This window comes from Piliocolobus tephrosceles, chromosome 1 (genome assembly GCF_002776525.5).
Source record: "Piliocolobus tephrosceles isolate RC106 chromosome 1, ASM277652v3, whole genome shotgun sequence".
NCBI classification, from domain to species: domain Eukaryota; kingdom Metazoa; phylum Chordata; class Mammalia; order Primates; family Cercopithecidae; genus Piliocolobus; species Piliocolobus tephrosceles.
The window spans coordinates 129699981-129720260 of NC_045434.1; the positions used below are offsets into that span (position 1 = coordinate 129699981).

Sequence of the window (20280 nt, forward strand, 5' to 3'; positions counted from 1 at the left end):
TTAAATCAGCCAAAGAAAAAAATCACTTTCTGAACTACACAAATATATACATTCATACATGAACCTATGGATTAATATATACTATCTTTTACCATAAATAGACATTTTTTTCGCAGTGAGTGAAAGTGAAAAAATTTTTACCAAAAATAGACCATTAAAAAGGTGGCATTCACCCAGCACAGTGGCTCACGCCTGTAATCCCAGCACTTTGGGAGGCCAAGGTGGACAGATCACGAGGTCAGGATATCAAGACCATCCTGGCTAACATGGCGAAACCCTGTCTCCACTAAAAATACAAAAAATTAGCTGGGCGTGGTGGCGGGTGCCTGTAGTCCCAGCTACTCGGGAGGCTGAGGTGGGAGAATGGCGTGAACCCGGGAGGTGGAGCTTGCAGTGAGCCAAGATCATGCCACTGCACTCCAGCCTGGGTGACAGAGCAAGACTCCGTCTCAAAAAAAAAAAAAAAGAAAAAAAAAGGTGGCATTCTACATGCTACATATTGAGATAAAAATGCTTCCAAAGTTCCTTCATAACTTGACATAATTTTTTTATTCCACTAATACACCTTTGGCAAGATAGATCATCTATAACTTCTTCCTACTCAAAAGAAATGGGAAGGCCAGGCATGGTGGCTCAAGTCTGTAATACCAGCACTTCGGGAGGCTGAGGTGAGTGGGTCACCTGAAGTCTGGAGTTTGAGACCAGCTTGGCCAACATGACAAAACCCCGTTTCTACTAAAAACACAAAAATTAGCCGGGCGTGTTGGTGTGTGCCTGTGGTCTCAGCTACTCCGGAGACTGAGGCATGAAAATTACTTGAACCCGAAAGGCGGAGACTGCAGTGAGCCAAGATTGTGCCACTGCACTACAGCCTGGGTGATGGAGTGAGACTCTGTCTCAACAACAAGAACAAACAAACAAGTGTGTGTGTGTGTGTGTGTGTGTGTGTATTTTCTCTTATGTGTCCAAAGCCCCGTTATATACAAGTCATCTAATAAATATCCTCAGCTTCCGTATTTCTCTGAATATGCTTGCTGTGTTTTTTGTTTGTTTTTTTTTTTTTTTTTTTGCCTCTCTTCATGCTATTACTTATTTTAAAAAATAAGCCTCTAATCTGTATGTAAACCATTTCTTCCCATGTTCTTTAAAACACATTTTAAGCATTACCTGTGTGACGCCTATTCTTCCTTCAGGCAGTATACATTCAATCTTCATTTTCTAAAAATAATCATATAGATTATAGCATTAATCATATTATCTCTTAACCATGTGATTATATTCCTTTTTCACAAATTACAGCTCTTTTAAGATAATATTATTTGTTATTGTGTTCCCCTAACCTAGTTAGATGTTGTTACATAAGTAATTCTATGTTTGGAAGGGGTACAAAGGGAAAAAAATGTACATGAGGATGACAACTTGAGCTAGTAAAAAAATCACTTCTGTTCTTTTCAAAGCACATCAACTACTAGTCAAACATAGATGTGTCAAAATGGATAACTGGCAATTATAAGCTTTATCTGTAGAAACCTTAATTACCATTCTCCTACCATCTTTTGAGAAATTTCACTTCACTGTACGCACAGTTCTGTACACTCAGTCAGGATGCCAATGCCATCCCTCTGTATTCAGACTTTCAGGGATAAGCTGAAGCTTCTAGAATTTGTTCTACTTATCCATTTGGCTTATATAAGTTATACCTTATTGAAAAATGAAGCCAAAGAGTTTCCCTATTCAGTCTTCTTCAGGAAGAAATCACTGAACATTTAGTTGATAAGCTAAAAACAGTGACAACTTTCTTCATGTAAATAAAATTGAAAACAATTTTAAAGAAAGCTACTACTATACCTATGAGTTATAACATACATACTTTCAAAATTTGGAGATACGAATAAAGAATTAACTTACTTTTACATTCTCTTTAGAAGGAGAATCATTTGGTTTTACTTCTGTAAACTTAGGGAACATTTCTGCAAATGTATACACATAAATATTTTAATATTTATTAGCTTAAAAAAGAACAAGCTATAATTTTTCCACATTAGAAACACAGTGAGGGCCGGGCACGGTGGCTCACGCCTGTAATCCCAACACTTTGGGAGGCCAAGGTGGGTGGATCACAAGGTCAGGAGATGGAGACCATCCTGGCTAACATGGTGAAACCCCATCTCTACTAAAAATATAAAAAATTAGCCGGGCGTGGTGGCACATGCCTGTAGTCCCAGCTACTCAGGAAGCTGAGGCAGGAGAATCACTTGAACCTGGGAAGCGGAGGTTGCAGTGAGCTGAGATCACGGCACTGCACTCCAGGCTGGGCGAGAGAGCGAGACTCCGTCTCAAAAAAAGAAAGAAATACAGTGGTGATTTCAACAAAATGCCTTTATTACCAACTTCTCATATGAAGAAATCCTTATAGTCACAGGTTTTCATCCTCTTTGAATCAGCTAAAATTTCTAAAGGGATACCTGCTTTTAAGATATTTTATTTTCCTATAGTGGAATAAATTTCAGTTTACATTATGTTCAGGCAAAAAAGCACAGTATGTTACTTAACAGTAAAGAGCTTGAATAACTGACAGTTTAAAAAGGAATTTGTTGGCCGGGCGCGGTGGCTCAAGCCTGTAATCCCAGCACTTTGGGAGGCCGAGACGGGCGGATCACGAGGTCAGGAGTTCGAGACCATCCTGGCTAACACGGTGAAACCCCGTCTCTACTATAAAAATACAAAAAAAAGCTAGCCGGGCGAGGTGGCTGGCGCCTGTAGTCCCAGCTACTCGGGAGGCTGAGGCAGGAGAATGGCGTAAACCCGGGAGGCGGAGCTTGCAGTGAGCTGAGATCCGGCCACTGCACTCCAGCCCGAGGGACAGAGTGAGACTCCATCTCAAAAAAAAAAAAAAAAAAAGGAATTTGTTGCAACAGAGATAAGGTTTCAAACAAGCAGCATCCATTATGCTAAAATCATCTTTTATCAAGTAGCCATAAATGTAGCCCTAAGAGGTTTAATTTTTAAAAAATCAAGAATTTACTATAAGAGAAGGGGATGTCATTTATCTGAGAGGATACAGTCTTTTATTAAAAGTAAAGCTATTTTAGTTCTGTGGAAAGGTCTGCTGTGCTTGCTAAACTCTATAATAAAGATTCTATCTGATTACTTCTAAGCTATTTGGCAGCCTCAGCTATACAGCAAGAAATGGGTTTTATATTGTCTCCTCTGCCTTTAGAAATACTGTACAGCTGACACTGGCAGTAGAAGCGGACATAAAAAGAGATCTCTCCAACAGGGTGCTAGTGGGTTTCTCTTTCTTTATCCTACAATTGTTTCTGATGCTATCCTCCCCAGTCATAATACTGGGTCAGTAAGGTAAAGCACCAAACTGGTAGTAACTGCCTTGATCAGTCTCTCTAAGCCAGCTTTCATGACCACCTGAGTGTTATTTGTTTCATGCTCCAGGACACCAAGGCTGGTCAACACCAAACATTATTCAAACTTAAAACACTCTAATTTTAATAATTACCTTCTGCCTTCTGAAAAGCCATCAGTTTCCACTGGATGTGTTACTGTTCTTTCCTCTCCTAAATTGTTTGATGCTGGACATTGTTAAAATTGCTGAATGCCACTCAATGACATCCTTTAATTTAAATAAGTATTTAAAATGACATGAATCATCTTAATGTCACTCAGCTAAGTATTATTTAAGTGTTGCAGGCTAGGCGTAGGGGTAAGAGAAGGAGACAGACTGAGAAGACTGAGAATATACATCCAGATAGCTTTCGCATTTAAAGGACAAATTAGGCAGGGTGTAGTGGCTCATGCCTGTAATCCCAGCACTTAGGGAGGCCGAGGCAGTTAGATCACTTGAGGTGAGGAGTTCAAGACCAGCCTGGCCAACAAGTTGAAACTCCATCGCTAGTAAAAATACAAAAATTAGCCAGGTGTGGTGGCGTGTGCCTGTAGTCCCAGCTATTTGGGAGGCTGAGGCAGGAGAATCGCTTGAACCCAAAAGGCAGTTGCAGTGAGCCGAAATTGCATCACTGCACTCTAGCCTGGGTGACAGAGCCAGACCCTGTCTAAAACTAATCATAAAGGAGAAATTATGGTTTCAGCTTTGAACAAAAAAACAAAACCAAAAAGACTTCTCTAATATGATCATATATTCAAATATGCACCTAAAATGACATCATCCTACAATATAAACTCTTTAAGTATAGTACAAATATGACATACCAGATTGGTGCTCTACTAAAAAAAAAGAAATTCAGGGGCATCACCTTAGTTTTCCAGTATATAAAACTGAGCTCAAAATTATTATAAAACTTAGCACCTCAAGGTCGGCGCAGTGGTTGATGCCTGTAATCCCAGCACTGTGGGAGGCCGAGGTAGGTGGATCACTTGAGGTCAGGAATTCGAAATCCCAAAATCTTAGCACCTCAAAATCTAGAGATACTAGCAAAAGGCATCAAGGAATTTTAGTTAAAAAAATAAAAACACCTACTATATATGGCTCATAAAAGTCTCAGCATTTTGCTTCTCATTCTAATCGTACATAATTGACTTTTTAAGAGCATAATAAACTAAAACTATATATATATGCTTTTTCATGAGTTCCTGGCCTTTGAAATTAAAAGACAAATGTACATATTTTCACTACCAAACTTACAACCATATTTCAATTAGTGAAGAAGCTCTATCAGTGCTAGCAAACATCAATTAAAATTGATAACAAGGCCAGGGGTGGTAGCTCACACCTGTAATCCCAGCACTTTGGGAAGCCAAGGCAGGCTGATTACCTGAGATCTGGAGTTTGAGACCAGCCTGGCCAACCTGGTGAAACCCCCTCTCTACCAAAAATATAAAAATTAGCTGGGCGTGGTGGTGCAAACCTGTAATCCCAGCTACTCGGGAGGCTGACGCACAAGAATCGCTTGAAGCTGGGAGGCAGAGGTTTCAGTGAACCAAGATCATGCCACTGCACTCCAGCCTGGGCGACAGAGCAAGACGCCATCTCAAAAAAATAAAAATAAAAAATAAAATTGGTAACAATGACGACAACATACACATTGTCAACTAATTTCTCTAGGGAAGGATGACAACATGTGTACACCTACCTTAAGAGGATCAAAATGGATAATATGTGTACTACTAAACAAATGCATATTGTGGCATATATTCTAATTATAAATGTTGTAATTTCACATCTGCCCCCAAAACTCAATATAAAACTTTGTTTCCAAAGTTTTCATTTCAAACTGTCCAAAAAAAAATTAACCATAGGCCGGGCACAGTGGTGCACACCTGTGATTCCAGCACTTTCGGAGGCCGAGGTGGGCGGATCATGAGGTCAGGAGTTCCAGACCAGCCTGTCAACATGGTGAAACCTCATCTCTACTAAAAATACAAAAATTAGCTGGGCGTGGTGGCAGGTGCCTATAATCCCAGCTACTTGGGAGGCTGAGGCAGAAGAATTGCCTGAGGCTGGGAGGTGGAGGTTGCAGTGAGTGGAGATTGTGCCATTGCACTCCAGCCTGGGCGAAAGAGCGAGACTCTGTCTCAAAACAAAAAACAAAAAACAGAAAATCAAACAACAAAAAAAAAATAGAACTAAAAAAAATCTGCAATCATAGAGATTTGATTAAAGAGTTTACTACCTATCACCAATCAAAGCACTGAGATGATGTTCCAGAGATACTAAATATTATTAGCAAGCCAATTTGAACTAAAAAACCTGAAAAGTTGAATAGGAACATAATACGATTTAAAAAACAAAAAACAAAACAAAACAAAAAAAACAAGGCCCGGCACAGTGGCTCACACCTGTAATCCTAGCACTTTGGGAGGCCAAGACAGGCTGAGGCGGGTGGATCATGAGGTCAGGAGTTCGAGACCAGCCTGGCCAATATGGTGAAACCCCATCTCTACTAAAAAATACCAAAAAAAATTAGCTGGGGGTGGTGGCATGCACCTGTAGCTCCAGCTACTCAGGACGCTGAGGCAGGAGAATTGCTTGAACCCAGGAGGTGGAGGTTGCAGTGAGCTGAGATCATGCCACTGCGCTCCAGCCTGGGCAACAGAGTGAGATTCCGTCTCAAAAAACAACAACAACAACAACAACATACACACAACAGAATATGATGCCATATATAGCAGAAATAATTACCAAAGACTTTTAAATTGGGAAAAGAAATCAAACTTTTGTTATAGAGGACAGATTATCGAAAAGTGATTGGTAGGCCAGGCCTGGTGGCTCATGCCTGTAATCCCAGCACTTTGGGAGGCCAAGGCAGGCAGATTGCTTGAAGCCAGGAGATCAAGACCAGCCCGGCCAACATGGTGAAACCCAGTCTCCACTAAAAATACAAGAATTAGCCAGGCTTGGTGGTGCACGTCTGTTGCCCAGCTACTTGGAAGGCTGAGGCATGAGAATTGCTTGAACCTAGGAGGCAGAGGTTGCAGTTAGCTGAGATGGAGCTACTGCCCTCCAACCTCGGCAACAGTGAGACTCTGTCTCAAATAAAAAAAAAAAAAAAAAGAAATTTATAAAAGTCTAAATGGCAAAGATTATTTACAGGCTTTCTTTGGATACTTCCTGCACTTACTAAATCATCCTCCTCTAAAAAGTTAAAATCTAGGCTTGAACAAAGTTTGTCAGTTTTCAAAACTTGCATGAAAAAAATCATATCCTTGTCATATCTATAGAAGACCTAGGTTGTAGTACTAACATTACAAATTTATTTATTCCTGTTTGATGTCACCCATAACTAAAAAAACATTTAAAAAAAAGAAACAAATGTTATTTAAAGAATAAATTTCTTTCTCCGAACATTATACTAAATCCAATAAAATGCAGAGTCCAAAGGATGAAGTGACAAATTCACTTTAAGTCTTAAACAGCTAAAGAAAAACAATGAATTGATGTCATGACCATTTAGTTTGTGTTTAACTGTGCAAAAATTGAAATTAAGTACACTGAAAAAATTCTATTTCACACTAATCAAGTATCTGGGCTTATATTTAGACAGTTCCTGGAGTTATTCCCTATAAGGAAGGTTTTTATTAAAAGCACTCCTATTGATGAGCTGTTCCTTTTGATTTTTTTTTTCTCAGTATCATTACTAGTCACAGGATTAAAGCTATTAGTTATATTCCTCCCTATAAATCACTCAAGGTAACCCCAAGATTGTGGAGCATTAGAAAACTCTCAATAGCTTATGCGTGCATACTAGCACAGCCTAGTCAACATAAGATATGTGCATTAGAATTGATTTCATGGCCGGGCGTGGTGGCTCAAGCCCTTTTTGGGAGGCTGAGACGGGCGGATCACGAGGTCAGGAGATCGAGACCATCCTGGCTAACACGGTGAAACCCCGTCTCTACTAAAAAATACAAAAAACTAGCCGGGCGTGGTGGTGGGCGCCTGTAGTCCCAGCTACTCAGGAGGCTGAGGCAGGAGAATGGCGTGAACCCGGGAGGCGGAGCTTGCAGTGAGCTGAGATCCGGCCACTGCACTCCAGCCTGGGCGACAAAGCAAGACTCCGTTTCAAAAAAAAAAAGAATTGATTTCATTTTCAAGGCTTGGCTACATCTTTGATTTGACATTTAATGATTTTAGTTATGAAAGATCATTTTAAAAGATTTTATATTTATACTGATGTTTAATAAATGTTGACTTATCTGCATATGCTGACACCAGTTAAAAAGATAAATAAAATACAATCACATTAAAATTTGCAATGACATGCTACTTCCAGTCCATAGAGCTCTCATTTTCATTTTTCAAGGATTTGGGATTTCATTACGACTATCTTGAAACTGATTTAATATCTTGTTTAAAATGAGAATTAGGTAAATTTGGTAGATTTTTAAATAAAACTTTCCTTGTAAATCAATGCTCCACCATGTGATCAATCCTACTTAACAAAGCAGAATTAAGTAAGTGAGGGTGATCTGGTTGTAACACCTGTCACCCTATTGGTCAAAGGGTTGATTCAGCTGATCTGGATGGCCAGGAAGGTATCTCCTTCCTCCCTCACCACTCCATGTACATCCGTCCTGAAGCTGTGCACTTGGTCAAAGAGGACCTTCTTTGATAGAGGAAGACTGTTCATTGGTCAAGGGTATACGAGTAGCTGTGCTCCCCTACTAGACCCTCCAAACAAGCTCTCAAAGCAGAACTAAGTCTATATTTTCTAAAGCGCATACACTGAAGTTTGGGAATGATGAAAGATAACCATTTAAGTAATGTAGAATAATAAATAGCTTCAATACTACTTATAACACTCAAAGATTTTTCAGATATTAAACCTTAAAACATTTGCCCCACCTAAACAGCATAACGGTATTGTAGTAAAGAGAGACCAACTCATAATACAGTATAACTAGAAGAATTCAATAATATTTAAAACTTTAGGTCGGGTGTGATGGCTCACACCTGTAATCCCAGCACTTTGGGAGGCCAAGGCAGGCGGATCACGAGGTCAGGAGATCAAGATCATCCTGGATATCACGGTGAAACCCCGACTCTACTAAAAAACACACAAAATTAGCTGGGCGTGGTGGCGGGTGCCTGTAGTCCCAGCTACTTGGGAGGCTGAGACAGGAGAATGGCGTGAACCTGAGAGGGGGAGCTTGCAGTGAGCCGAGTTTGCGCCACTGCACTCCTGCCTGGGCAACAAGGTGAGACTCTGTCTCAGGAAAGAAAGAAAAAAAAAAACTTTGGAGAAAGTAATTAAAGCTCTCTGACACAAACATTATAAAAGAATGACTTGCTTTAAAAAACTGCATATAGCCAAATTGCTATAAGAAAATCCAGGAAGACAGATGCTAAATGAAAACTACATCAAGAAAAAATTACTAAAGACGAGGTACAATGGCTCAAGCCTGTAATCCCAACACTTTGGGAGGCCGAGGTGGGCAGATCACCTGAGGTCAGGAGTTTGAGACCAGCCTAGTCTACACGATGAAACACCATCTCTACTAAAAATACAAAAAATTGCCAGGCACGGGGGCTGACGCCTGTAATCCCAGCACTTTGGGAGGCTGAGGCGGGCGGATCACGAGGTCAGGGGATAGAGACCATCCTGGCTAACAAGGTGAAACCCCGTCTCTACTGAAAATACAAAAAATTAGCCAGGCATGGTGGCAGATGCCTGTAGTCTCAGCTACTCGGGAGGCTGAGGCAGGAGAATGGCGTGAACCCGGGAGGCGGAGCTTGCAGTGAGCTGAGATCCGGCCACTGCGCTCCAGTCTGGGCGACAGAGCCAGACTCCGTCTCAAAATAAATAAATAAATAAATAAATAAAAAGATTTGAATTCTGAAGCTGAGTTATTCTGACAGAATGTTAGGAAAACACAGAATATATATTGCACAATTTTAAGAACACAAGTTAGTGATAAACATTCTTTCCTCCAAGCAACATATAATAATATTGTATCAGCAACTGATAATTCATATTAAAATTAAGGTACTTTATTGAAAACTCTGTATTATATTGTACTTTTCCTCTAACACTTGAAGCATTTATTATAATTAGATAATTCAAACTAACAGGTACAGTAAACGTTTTATCCTACAAATAAAAGACAAAGTGCTCTAACTTATTAGACCACAAATGCTTTATTAGATGAAGTTACAAATGTTAATTACAACTGAAAATGCTAAATGCAACTTAAGTTTTTCCAGTATTGTTCTATGCTTAGAAGTCAAATAAGGAAATACTGTATAATCAGAGCCCTACTTTTTAAAATTTTCTAGTATGACAAATTCCAAAGAAAGTAAAAATTATTTATTCTCCAAAAGTGTTTATCACTATATACTTTAGAAATGTAAAAGTAAAACACAGCAATCAGCACCATTTAATGCAAACTAAACAGAACTAAGAGTTAAATAGAATGTATTGCAATTCAGCAGACCGTGCTATCACACTGAAAAAAGAGGGATGCTTTTAATAATGCTAAGAATTCCTGATGTCACAATATTCTGTGTGAGTTATTTCTTTAAAAAGAGAACTGAATTTCACAAGAAATACCTCATTTAAAATAAAGCAAAATTTAGGGACAACAGTGTCCTATATTCTGAATCTGCCTTTTGGTCAATAAAGATGGAACACCACTGCCAAGTCAGTATTCTTCGGGTAGTGATTACTTATCAACTATGTAATCATTAATAGAAAAGCACAAAGAAAACATAAGTGGCCTAAGCTTGATACAACTGCTAAACTACACAATAGGTCACTTGAGCATAGCTGAGAATCTGAATTTAAAGTACATTTTTCTATAGATGGAAGAAAATATTCTACAGTGAAGAAACCAAAGAAGTAGAAAAATAATCTGATTTATAGCTTCTGGGATGACTGGTTTCTTAACTCAAAATGATTTTTCAATTCAGAACATAGTATCACCACATGGCAACCCTTGCAACATAAGAGTGATTTGATAGATCATGCAGAGTAAAGCGAAAGGTGCTCTCAATCTTTCATTTTATAAAACAAGATCATTATTTTATTATCTGATATATTTTGATATTAAGATTTGAAATTATTTATTGAGACTATCCCTCCTTGAGTAAACTTTTTCAACATTACAAACCTACACGTCATATACATGTAATATGAAGTTTCGTCTTACACAGTATCTCTTTTAGGGAAAATACTAAGATTGTCAACATGCAATTAAATAATTAGCATGATATACAAACCATGGATTCTGGGTAAGTAACAAATATTTCTTCAAAATATAAATCAATATTACAGGAAAAAAAATGCTCCCACCAGCAGAGGTACAAGGGGACAGCTAACCTGATTCGGAACCACTGCTGTCTGAAGAGCTTAAGTCACTGCTGCTACTTTCAGACTCCGATGAGCTGCTGCTGCTGCTCTCACTCAGTCGGGAAACACTTCCAACAGCTTTGGATGGTTGCGTTTTCTCAGCTATAAAACAGAGAAACATTAAAATGCCAGAAGAATTAAACAGTTGCAGGAACATTTAAAAACTGCCACCTAGGCTGGGCATGGTCGCTCATGCCTGTAATCCCAGCACTTTGAGAGGCCAAGGTGGGAGAATCACATGAGGCCAGGAGTTCAAGACCAGCCTGGGTAACATCATAAGACCCTGTCTCTACAAAAATAAGTAAATAAATAAATATAAAAACTGCCACCTACATTTTGTTTGACGTTTTCTAGAATTTAACTGATTATTAACATCCAGTAACCGCTTTTCCAATTCCTGTTTTTTCTGTGAGTGAAGTTCTTCTTTGGACATCATTACTTTCCTAGCTGTGTGATTTAAGAGGGAAGAAAGTGAGTACAACCAAAAACCAACCCAAATATAAAACTGATTTCTATCAATATGCAGAAATACATACCAGGAGGTTTTAATGGTCTCTTTCTTAGACATGCCAAAACATATTTTTCTAATTCTCTTAGTGTTGATGCTTTCAGTGTTTCAAAGTCTATCTCTATCTCATCAGGATTGGAATTGCTCAGAGAAGGCTCTCTTGACTGTATTATATGAACTACTCGCCCAAGTTTATCTCCAGGGAGTTTGTTTATATTCAAACTTAACTGCCTTTTCTCATCATAGTTCATAGGTTTAGCATTATCTTCATCTTCAGATTTTTGACCAATGTACTGTTGTTTCCTTTTCTTTGGCTGACTGTAACAAAAACTAAATTTAGTCCAACTTATCGTTATTGTGTTAATAAGCTATCATAATAAAAGATACTTACTTTCTCTTGGACTTTTCCTTTAGTCTCATTTGCTCACACAGTTTTCTTGAATTTTCATTGCTGTTGTTAACCTTTTCTTTTTTCTTTTCCTTTTTAGACTTCTCTTTCTTTTTATTTAGCTTACGGAAAGGTACTTGGGACAAAACCTGGAGCTGTTGATGTACAGCTTTAAGCTGATAAAATAAAAAAAATCTGTAAACATTCATGTCTATAAATAATTAAAGAAGCTAGAAAAAAAATCAAGTCACTCCAAAGTCAATAGTGTCTTTTGTGAAATTCATTTCTTATTACATTTCCTTCAAGTTTTTATTTAATTTCACAAATGCACTGAATTTTTAAAGAGCATGTTTTAAATTACAAAAACTATCGTGTGCTCAACCCATAAACTTAAATATTCATCTACAAACAGATCAAGAATAAATAACATTTCCAGGTGGTCTTAAGTTTTTTGTTTTTTTGAGCCAGGGTCTTGCTCTGTCACCCAGGTGGGAGTGCAGTGTTGTGATCTTGGCTCACTGCAACCTCAACCTCCTAGGCACAAGTGATCCACCTGCCACATTTTTTTGATTTTTTTGTAGAGACGTGGTCTCACTATGTTGCCCAAGCTTGAACTCCTGGGTTCAAGCAATCCTCCCACCTTGGCCTCCCAAAGTATTGGGGTTACAGGCATGAGCCATGGTGTCCAGCTGGTTTTTAATCACTGATTTTTCATACTTGAGCTCCAGAACAGTTTAACATGTTATCATAAAAGTAGTTAATAAGACCTCATCCATAAAATATCTCTGATTATTTCATAAATCATTTCAATGAGAATCAACCACTCATGATTAGGGATAACATAATTGTTTTTAAATAACAGATTTTTATAATAAATATTTGATTAGGAAAGACTATTGAACATTACAAATTTGTCAATAAGTAAATAAAGCCACAGTTATGAAATGATCTAACTATAACAGCTTTAAATCTGCAGAAAAAATTTCCTGATAGATTAGTGCTCATAGACTATCAAAATTTGTATCAATACAATCAACTACCTGCTCCTGAAGCTTTGCAAGACGCTGAACTCGTTCATCTTCAGAATCACCAGAAGAGTTCCCTTCAGAGGAGGCTTCATTAGTGTTCTCTCTACCAGTGGTTTCTGTGATATCTGTTTTGATGTAACATAAAGGCATACTCTCAACAGGTTCAACTGGGATCTTTGAAAAATGCTTTTCAAAAACATCCTATAATGAAAAATTAGTTTGTTATGGTTTTCTGCATTTTTAATTTAATCTAGCAATTATAGCTTTTAATAAAAGGTACATTTCAGTGTCATATTTTGACCAGAATTCTTTTTGCCTTTAAGATATATCAGAAGAAACATATTAAGATGTATGCGGGCCAGGCACCGTGGCTCATGACTGTAATCCTAGCACTTTGGGAGGCCGAGGCAGGTGGATCACCTCAGATGGGGAAATCAAGATCAGCCTGACCAACATGGAGAAACCCCATCTCTACTAAAAATACAAAATTAGTCGGGTGTGGTGGCACATGCCTGTAAATCCCAGCTACTTGGGAGGCTGAGGCAGGAGAACCACTTGAACCTGGGAGGCGGAGGTTGCAGTGAACCAAGATTGTGCCACTACACTCCAGCCTGGGCAACGAGAATGAAACTCCATCTCAAAACAAAAAAAAAAAGACTCTTTCAAGGGCCCTGTAGTTGGTAGATCATTCTATTACCTCCAAATGGTTCAGCCATTTAGACTGTCCCCTCAGTGGGACATGGGCTCTAGTCAACCATATATATATCTACATCCCCTCTTCACTAATATTTCCCCAGTTTCCTTTGTATGCAGGGCAGCTTCATTAAAATATTCACTACTAAAGGATGCAAGAACTCAAACAAACAAACAAAAAAACACACAGCCCTCTCAGTTGTAAAAGTACATTTCATAAACGATTTTGTTGGTGCAAAAGCAATTGTGGTTTTTGCCATTTAATACTTAAGAGATGTGGGTGTTACTACTCTTTATCTCTTAAGTTATGGTTCTAAAAGATGTTTAAACTATGTTCAGAGGAAAAACACTTCAGAGCACAAGTAATGGCTCACCTGAAGCATTCTTGCCATTGTCACAACTTCGTGATCTGGAGGATTGTACTTGTAGCAATTCATGAACATTAATCTAACATCTGCCGCAAATTTGTATGCATCCTTATATTCTTGGTTATCCATTTTCTCCTAAATTAAAGAAAAACTACAGGATTCACAAACAAATAGTTCAATTCAATAATTATTTGAGCACCGATATTAAATGTTCATATTACAAAATAATTTATATATACAGAAAACAGTTGCCCATCATCCAGATTTGACAAATGTTAAAATTTTGCAACATTTGTTTCATCTTTTTTAGACTTTGAAAAAAAATCCAGCGAATTTTGATAAGTAGAGATAAGGAAGGAGGACATTCCAAGTAAAGAGAACTGGAACAAAATCACAAAAGCAGAGGGTTTTCATATAATCTTTTTTTTTGAGACAGAATTTCCCTCTGTCACCCAGCCTGGAGTGCAGTGCATGATCTCGGCTCACTGCAACCCTTCCTCCTCCTGGGTTCAAGTGATTCTCGTGACTCAGCCTGTGGAGTAGCTGGGACCACAGGCAGGCACCACCATTCCCAGCTTTTTTTTTTTTTTTTTTTGTATTTTTATTAGAGACGAGGTTTTGCCATGGCCAGGCTGGTCTCGAACTCCTGGCCTCAGGTGATCTGCCCACCTTGGGCTCCCAAAGTGCTAGGATTACAGGCATGAGCCACTGTGCGTGGTGGTCTAGAACCATGGACATGTTCAAGTGGAAGAAAACAAAAAGATATATTTTTAAAATTTCCAGTGACTCACTCCAGATAATATGACTCTGATGATCTTAATTTCCTTCATCTTTTTCTAGATTTTAAGATTTCTTTGCAATGATGAATTACTTGTATAATCAAGAAAAAGAAGTTCTTCCTATTAAGGCAACATTTACCTTAATAGTTCCAAGATCCATTGGATTTTTGACAATGTCATAGTAGTTATGGAGTCCCAAAGCATTAACATCAACAGGATTATAAAAGGGCCATGCATATGAAAAATGTTTCTTTGCAAGCATTTCTTTAAGAATCTCACTACAGTGCCTTAATTGTTCAGTTACTTTAACACTCTTCACAACATTATATTGTTGCTGAGAATCTGGCAAAACATTCTTTGGCATATTTTCTTTTATTGGTGGCAATGTCACTGATTTTTCTGTGAATGTTGGAGAAAATTCACTACTTGCTTTAACTACTGAAGTTGCAGGAGCTGTTGTATCTGCTTTCCTCTTCACACCCTTTGTAACCTAAAACAGAACAATTCAACAACAAAAAAATATATTTAAAGTGATATTCAGAGCAATAGTTCCTTATCAATTAAAAGACAAAAAGGGAAAGATTATTGGCACCAAGTCTTTATATAGATAATTTACAAATATTGTTGTCAATCCATGTATTAAATATTGCTAAAGGTTAATTTCCTTTTGTAGGCAAACTAAATAGTTCTAATATTAACTTCCCACATACCAAAGAATGTCTTGTGCAAACCTTAAGATGAATGAAAAGTAAAAAATCAAAGTCATAGTTACACCAAAGTTTCTGAATACCTGAAAATCAGCAAGAATATATGACTTTTAAAAGAAAACTATGTAGGCGAACAGCTTCTGATATTAATACTATCAAGACACCCAAACAGTACAAATTCTACCTAAGAAATATGTAAAATTTGGCTAGCCTCTTAGGTCTCTATTCATAAAATGCACAGAGAGGTGGAAACAGTATGATTTCAGATTGCTAGATGCTAAATGAATTAAAAAAGAAAAATTGCTAGATGTTGAAGACTAATTTTCTTATTAACTGAAAAAAAAATCCAAAATTAAAAAGCAATGATTATAAAACTATAATAAACTTACCTGGGCCGCAGTTTGTGAACTGGAGTTGACTGAAGCTCCTTGTGCCATGTTCAAGGGAGAAACAGATGTCTTAGGAAATACAGAAGGAATTGCTTGCTGCTTAAATACTTTTTCTGTTGCGTTGGGTGATGATTTTTCTTTAGCAGAAAAAACAGCTATATTCTGTTGAGTGCCTGGAAAAGTATGAACCAGCATCAAATATATGAATGAATAAAGTATAAAACACCACTTTGTCTTATTTTCTATTTCAATTCATTTAGTTCAGCTTTTTAGCAACGTAAAGCATAGGATACTTATTTCATTTTGAAATCTACACACACAGGATTAGACAGGTTAGACCAATTTAGATATAAAGATATAATAATGGAGACTTCAACATTTGTTATTAATGGTAGGTTTACCAGCTTTATTCAAAAGGGTGCCTGGCTTAAACCACGACTAATAATAGAGCCGTGTGGTTAGCTTCAGGTAGCTATGAACATAAGCAAAAATTTCACATACTCTGGAGACCAACCACACAGTACTATGTGAGGTCTTCAGAATGCTCTGCATAAATATCCAAGGACTTCATAATTGTTACACATAGTCCATCATAGAACAAAAGATGTGAATATGATTCTCTTATCAATACATTCTTCAGAAAATTCTGCCAAAGGAACAATTGTCATGTTCTTCTGCCCTATCTGTTTTCACAGAATGTTTATGACTTTAAGACATTTGGATCCTATCACTCTGAAATCTGTTATTTCAAAAGTTCAACCTTCCATCAAGGCAACTCCATTCTTCTAATTGTTCACAACAAAAACCCTGAAGTCATCTTTGACTCCACTGTCTCTCAAACTCCATATCCAACCCAGCAGCAAACCCTGTTAGCATTATCTTCCTATCTAGACTCCAAACACTTCTCACAAGTGGCATTCACTCCGGCCCAAGGCATCATCAGTGCACAACTCAATTACTGCAATAACATCCAGGCAGGTCTTCCTTCTGCTTTGGTACGCTATAGTCTATCCTCAAAACAGCTGCCAAAGTGATCTTTTAAAACTCAAATTAGTGACGATTTGTAATCTCACTAAGTAAAAACCAAAGTGCTCACAGCATATATACGACCTGCTTGTCCTCTTCTCTGTACTTCTTCCCTCCTTCCAACCTCACTTCTTATTACTTCCCTCTGCCCTTACCTCACTCTAGCCTATTGGCCTTGCTCAAATTTGGTAAGCAGAAGAAGACTATTTGTTTTGCCTAAAATAAGATACCCTTATGCCTCATTCCAACATTTCCTTCAGGCATTTACTCAAATGTCACCTTCTCAACCACCTTATATAAAATAACATTTTCACTCTACCCTATCCCCACTCATCAACTGTATAGCTCTTATTCTGCTTTATTTTTTCCATGCCATTATTACATTTGATATACAACATATAGCTATTTCTGGCCCTTCAATTTTTGCAAAACAAACTCAGGAACTAAGTAAATTTGAATGTATTTTAAGACAGGGCTGATATTCCTCAATATCTGAGTTGTCACTACTCTTTAAAACTTAGGAATCAAATACATTCAGATAATCTCACATCCTTTGACATTCCAACTGTTGTTATTCTTTGAACTTGGGAGTTAATTAGATCTGCATAGTGAGGAATAGTTACAATTACTTAATTTTGTCTCTATCTCTCACAATAAAAAGCTCTGTGAGGGTAAGGGGACTTTGTTTTGGTCACCCCTAAATCTCTTGTACCTAATGCAGTACTTGGTACATGAAAGAAACACAGTAAATATTTACTGCATGCCTATTGTGTGTTGGGCACCATTTTAGGTGTTAGGGCACAAATTCTCACATATTTCTTTTTTTTTTTTTTTTTGAGACAGGGTCTCGCTCTGTCACTCTGTTGCAGTGGTGTGATCATGACTCACTGCACCTTCAACCTCCTGGGCTCAAAAATGAACAAGACAGACATAGTATCTGCTCTTGGAGCTTACTGTCTAGTGTAAGAAACAGACAAAAAATAAGTAATCATATTGAGTACAAGTGATGCTAAGTGTTAGGAAGGAAATATACACGTTACTAACTAAACTAAGGCAGAGAACTATTATGGAGAGGGTAGCCAAGGAAGGCCTCCCTCTCTAAAGCTGATAACTAAGATGTCACTATAAAGGTAAGATGAAGACAGCTAGGTCAAGAGAACTATAGAATGGGAAGTAAGACCACATGATTAGTGAGTGTACAAAGAAATAAAAGCATTTTAAGAAACACATAGTAGTCTCCTAAGGCAAATACTGACAGAAGTCAAATAAAATGAGAACAGAAAAAAACACTACTTAAATTTTGCAGAATGAAGACTACAAGTGACCCTGACTGACAAAACGTCTTTGGTGGTGAAATAAAGCTAGAACTTGTGCTAAGGGGAGTACATGAGTATACAGGAAGAAAGAAAGAAAGAAACGAAAAAAGGAAGAATATGGACAAAGGAGTATTTTAAAGATGAGATACTAGAGCCAGTTTATAGGGTAATGAGACTAACCCCATAGAGGAGGAGAGATTAATGATGCAAGAAAAAATGGAGATAACCAAAGGAATAAAATGGTTGAGATGGCAAGATCCATTCACAAATGAAGGCATGGCCCAAAGTGATGGAGGATCTGTTATAGGCCTCTACTCTAGCTGATTCCTCTGCCTGGAATGTTCTTCTTTCAAATCTTCACTTCTCAACGAGGCCTCCACTGAATCTGTCATGTTTGTCTCTCACTTCCTACTAGAATATAAATTCCAAGATGGCAAAGTTTTTGTTTTATTCAGTGATAATATCTCAAGAGCACAGAACAGTGTTGTGGTACATAATCAGCACACAAGTATTTGCTCAATCAATATTATCAATTTAATAGAGTTTTCTTTGCCATAAATTATCAAAATGTACGTAACCACACTATTTTAAACTAGCTACCATCATATGACAATTTCCCTACCAGTGTGACTAACTCTGGTAGTGGAAGACATGACTCTGGTAGTGGAATGCCTCTGTCAAAAGTTTTTTAAACTTAGGTCAAACATAACTTATAGCACCTCTAAAGCCTTTCCCAACTTTTCCAGCATGATATGGTTTGGATGTTTTGTCCTCTTCAAATCTCATATTGAAATGTAACCTCCAATGTTGGTGGTGGGGCCTGGTGTGGGAGGTGCTTGGGTCATGAGGGTGGATCACTCATGATTCTCTTGGTGCTATCCTCTATGTAATGAGGGAGTGCTCACTCTGAGTTCACACAAGATCTGGTTGCTTAAAAGAGCACCTCCTCCCTACCCCCACCTTGCCATGTGATACAACAGCTCCCCCTTTGCCTTTGACCATGATTGAAAGCTTCCTGAGGCCCAGAAGCTAAGCAGATGCTGGTGCCATATTTATACAGCCTGCAAAACCATGAGCCAAATAAACCTCTTTTCTTTGTAAATTACACAGCCTCACATATTTCTTTTCTTTTTTTTTCTTTTTTCTCTTTTTTTTGAGACAGGGTCTCGCTCTGTCGCAGTGGTGTGATCATGACTCACTGCACCTTCAAACTCCTGGGCTCAAGAAATCCTCCCACCTCAGGCTCTTGATGAGTTGGGACTACAGGTGCATGCCACCATACCTGGCAAAGTTTTAAATTTTTCTGTAAAGGGTCCTTCTATCTTGTTCAGGCTGGTCTTGAATTCCTGGGCTCATGTAATCCTCCCATCTTGGCTTCCCAATGTGCTGGCATTACGGCCATGAGCCACAACGAACAGCCAGGTATTTCTTTATAGCAATACAAAATGTACTAGGACACATCAAATATCAATTTCTCACTCTTGGCCATGCATGGTGGCTCATGCCTGTAATCCTAGCACTTTGGGAGGCCAAGGCATGAGGATCATTTGAAGCCAGGAGTTCAAGATCAGCCTGAGCAACAAAATGAGACCCCACCTCTATAAGAAACAAAAAAATTAGCTGGGTGTGGTGGCACATGTCTTTAATATCGGCTACTTGGGAGGCTAAAGTGGGAGGACTGTTTAAGCCCAGGAGCTCGAGGCTGCAGTGAACTGTGATCATGGAGTGCCACTGCACTCCAGCCAGGGTGACAGAATGAGACCTGTCTCGAAATAAAAAAAAAACTTCTCATTCTTCTGAAACACAGTATATATTACATGTAATTTCATCTGACACATGTCATAATACACTGTCTTAATTTTTTTCCATAATGCATTGCCTTGTAATTTTTTTCAAGTTTTATTTCTAACAAAAAACTTAAATGTAGGCCTGGCACAGTGGCTCATGCCTGTAATCATAGCACTTTGGGAGGCCAAGGTGGGTGGATCACCTGAGGTCAGGAGTTTGAGACCAGCCTATCCAACATGGTGAAACCCCATATCTACTAAAAAGTACAAAAATTAGCTGGGGGTGGTGGCGCATGCCTGTAATCCCAGTTACTCAAGAGGCTGAGGCAGGGGAATCACTTGAATGTGGGAGGCAGAGGTTGCAGTGAGCAGAGATCATGCGATTGCATTCCAGCCAGGGCAACAAGAGTGAAACTCTGTCTCAAAAAAAAAAAAAAAAAAAAAAACCTTAAAGAAACACTTGAAAGTTAA

The 20280-nt window shown here is 38.3% G+C and overlaps 1 protein-coding gene across 5 annotated transcripts in view; it reads right to left on the bottom strand.

Moving 5' to 3' along the window:
• BRDT (bromodomain testis associated) overlaps positions 1-20280 on the bottom strand; it is a 63413-nt gene that overhangs the window by 25252 nt on the left and 17881 nt on the right. For all 5 annotated transcript variants that reach the window (XM_026456503.1, XM_026456502.1, XM_026456499.1 and 2 more), the window contains 10 exons: positions 15681-15853; positions 14724-15074; positions 13812-13940; positions 12757-12945; positions 11720-11892; positions 11357-11646; positions 11154-11267; positions 10791-10922; positions 1909-1970; positions 1168-1218 (listed from right to left, as the gene is read on the bottom strand). In XM_026456503.1, coding sequence (XP_026312288.1) covers positions 1168-1218; positions 1909-1970; positions 10791-10922; positions 11154-11267; positions 11357-11646; positions 11720-11892; positions 12757-12945; positions 13812-13940; positions 14724-15074; positions 15681-15853 — 1664 coding nt within the window. The remainder of the gene's footprint in view (positions 1-1167; positions 1219-1908; positions 1971-10790; positions 10923-11153; positions 11268-11356; positions 11647-11719; positions 11893-12756; positions 12946-13811; positions 13941-14723; positions 15075-15680; positions 15854-20280) is intronic.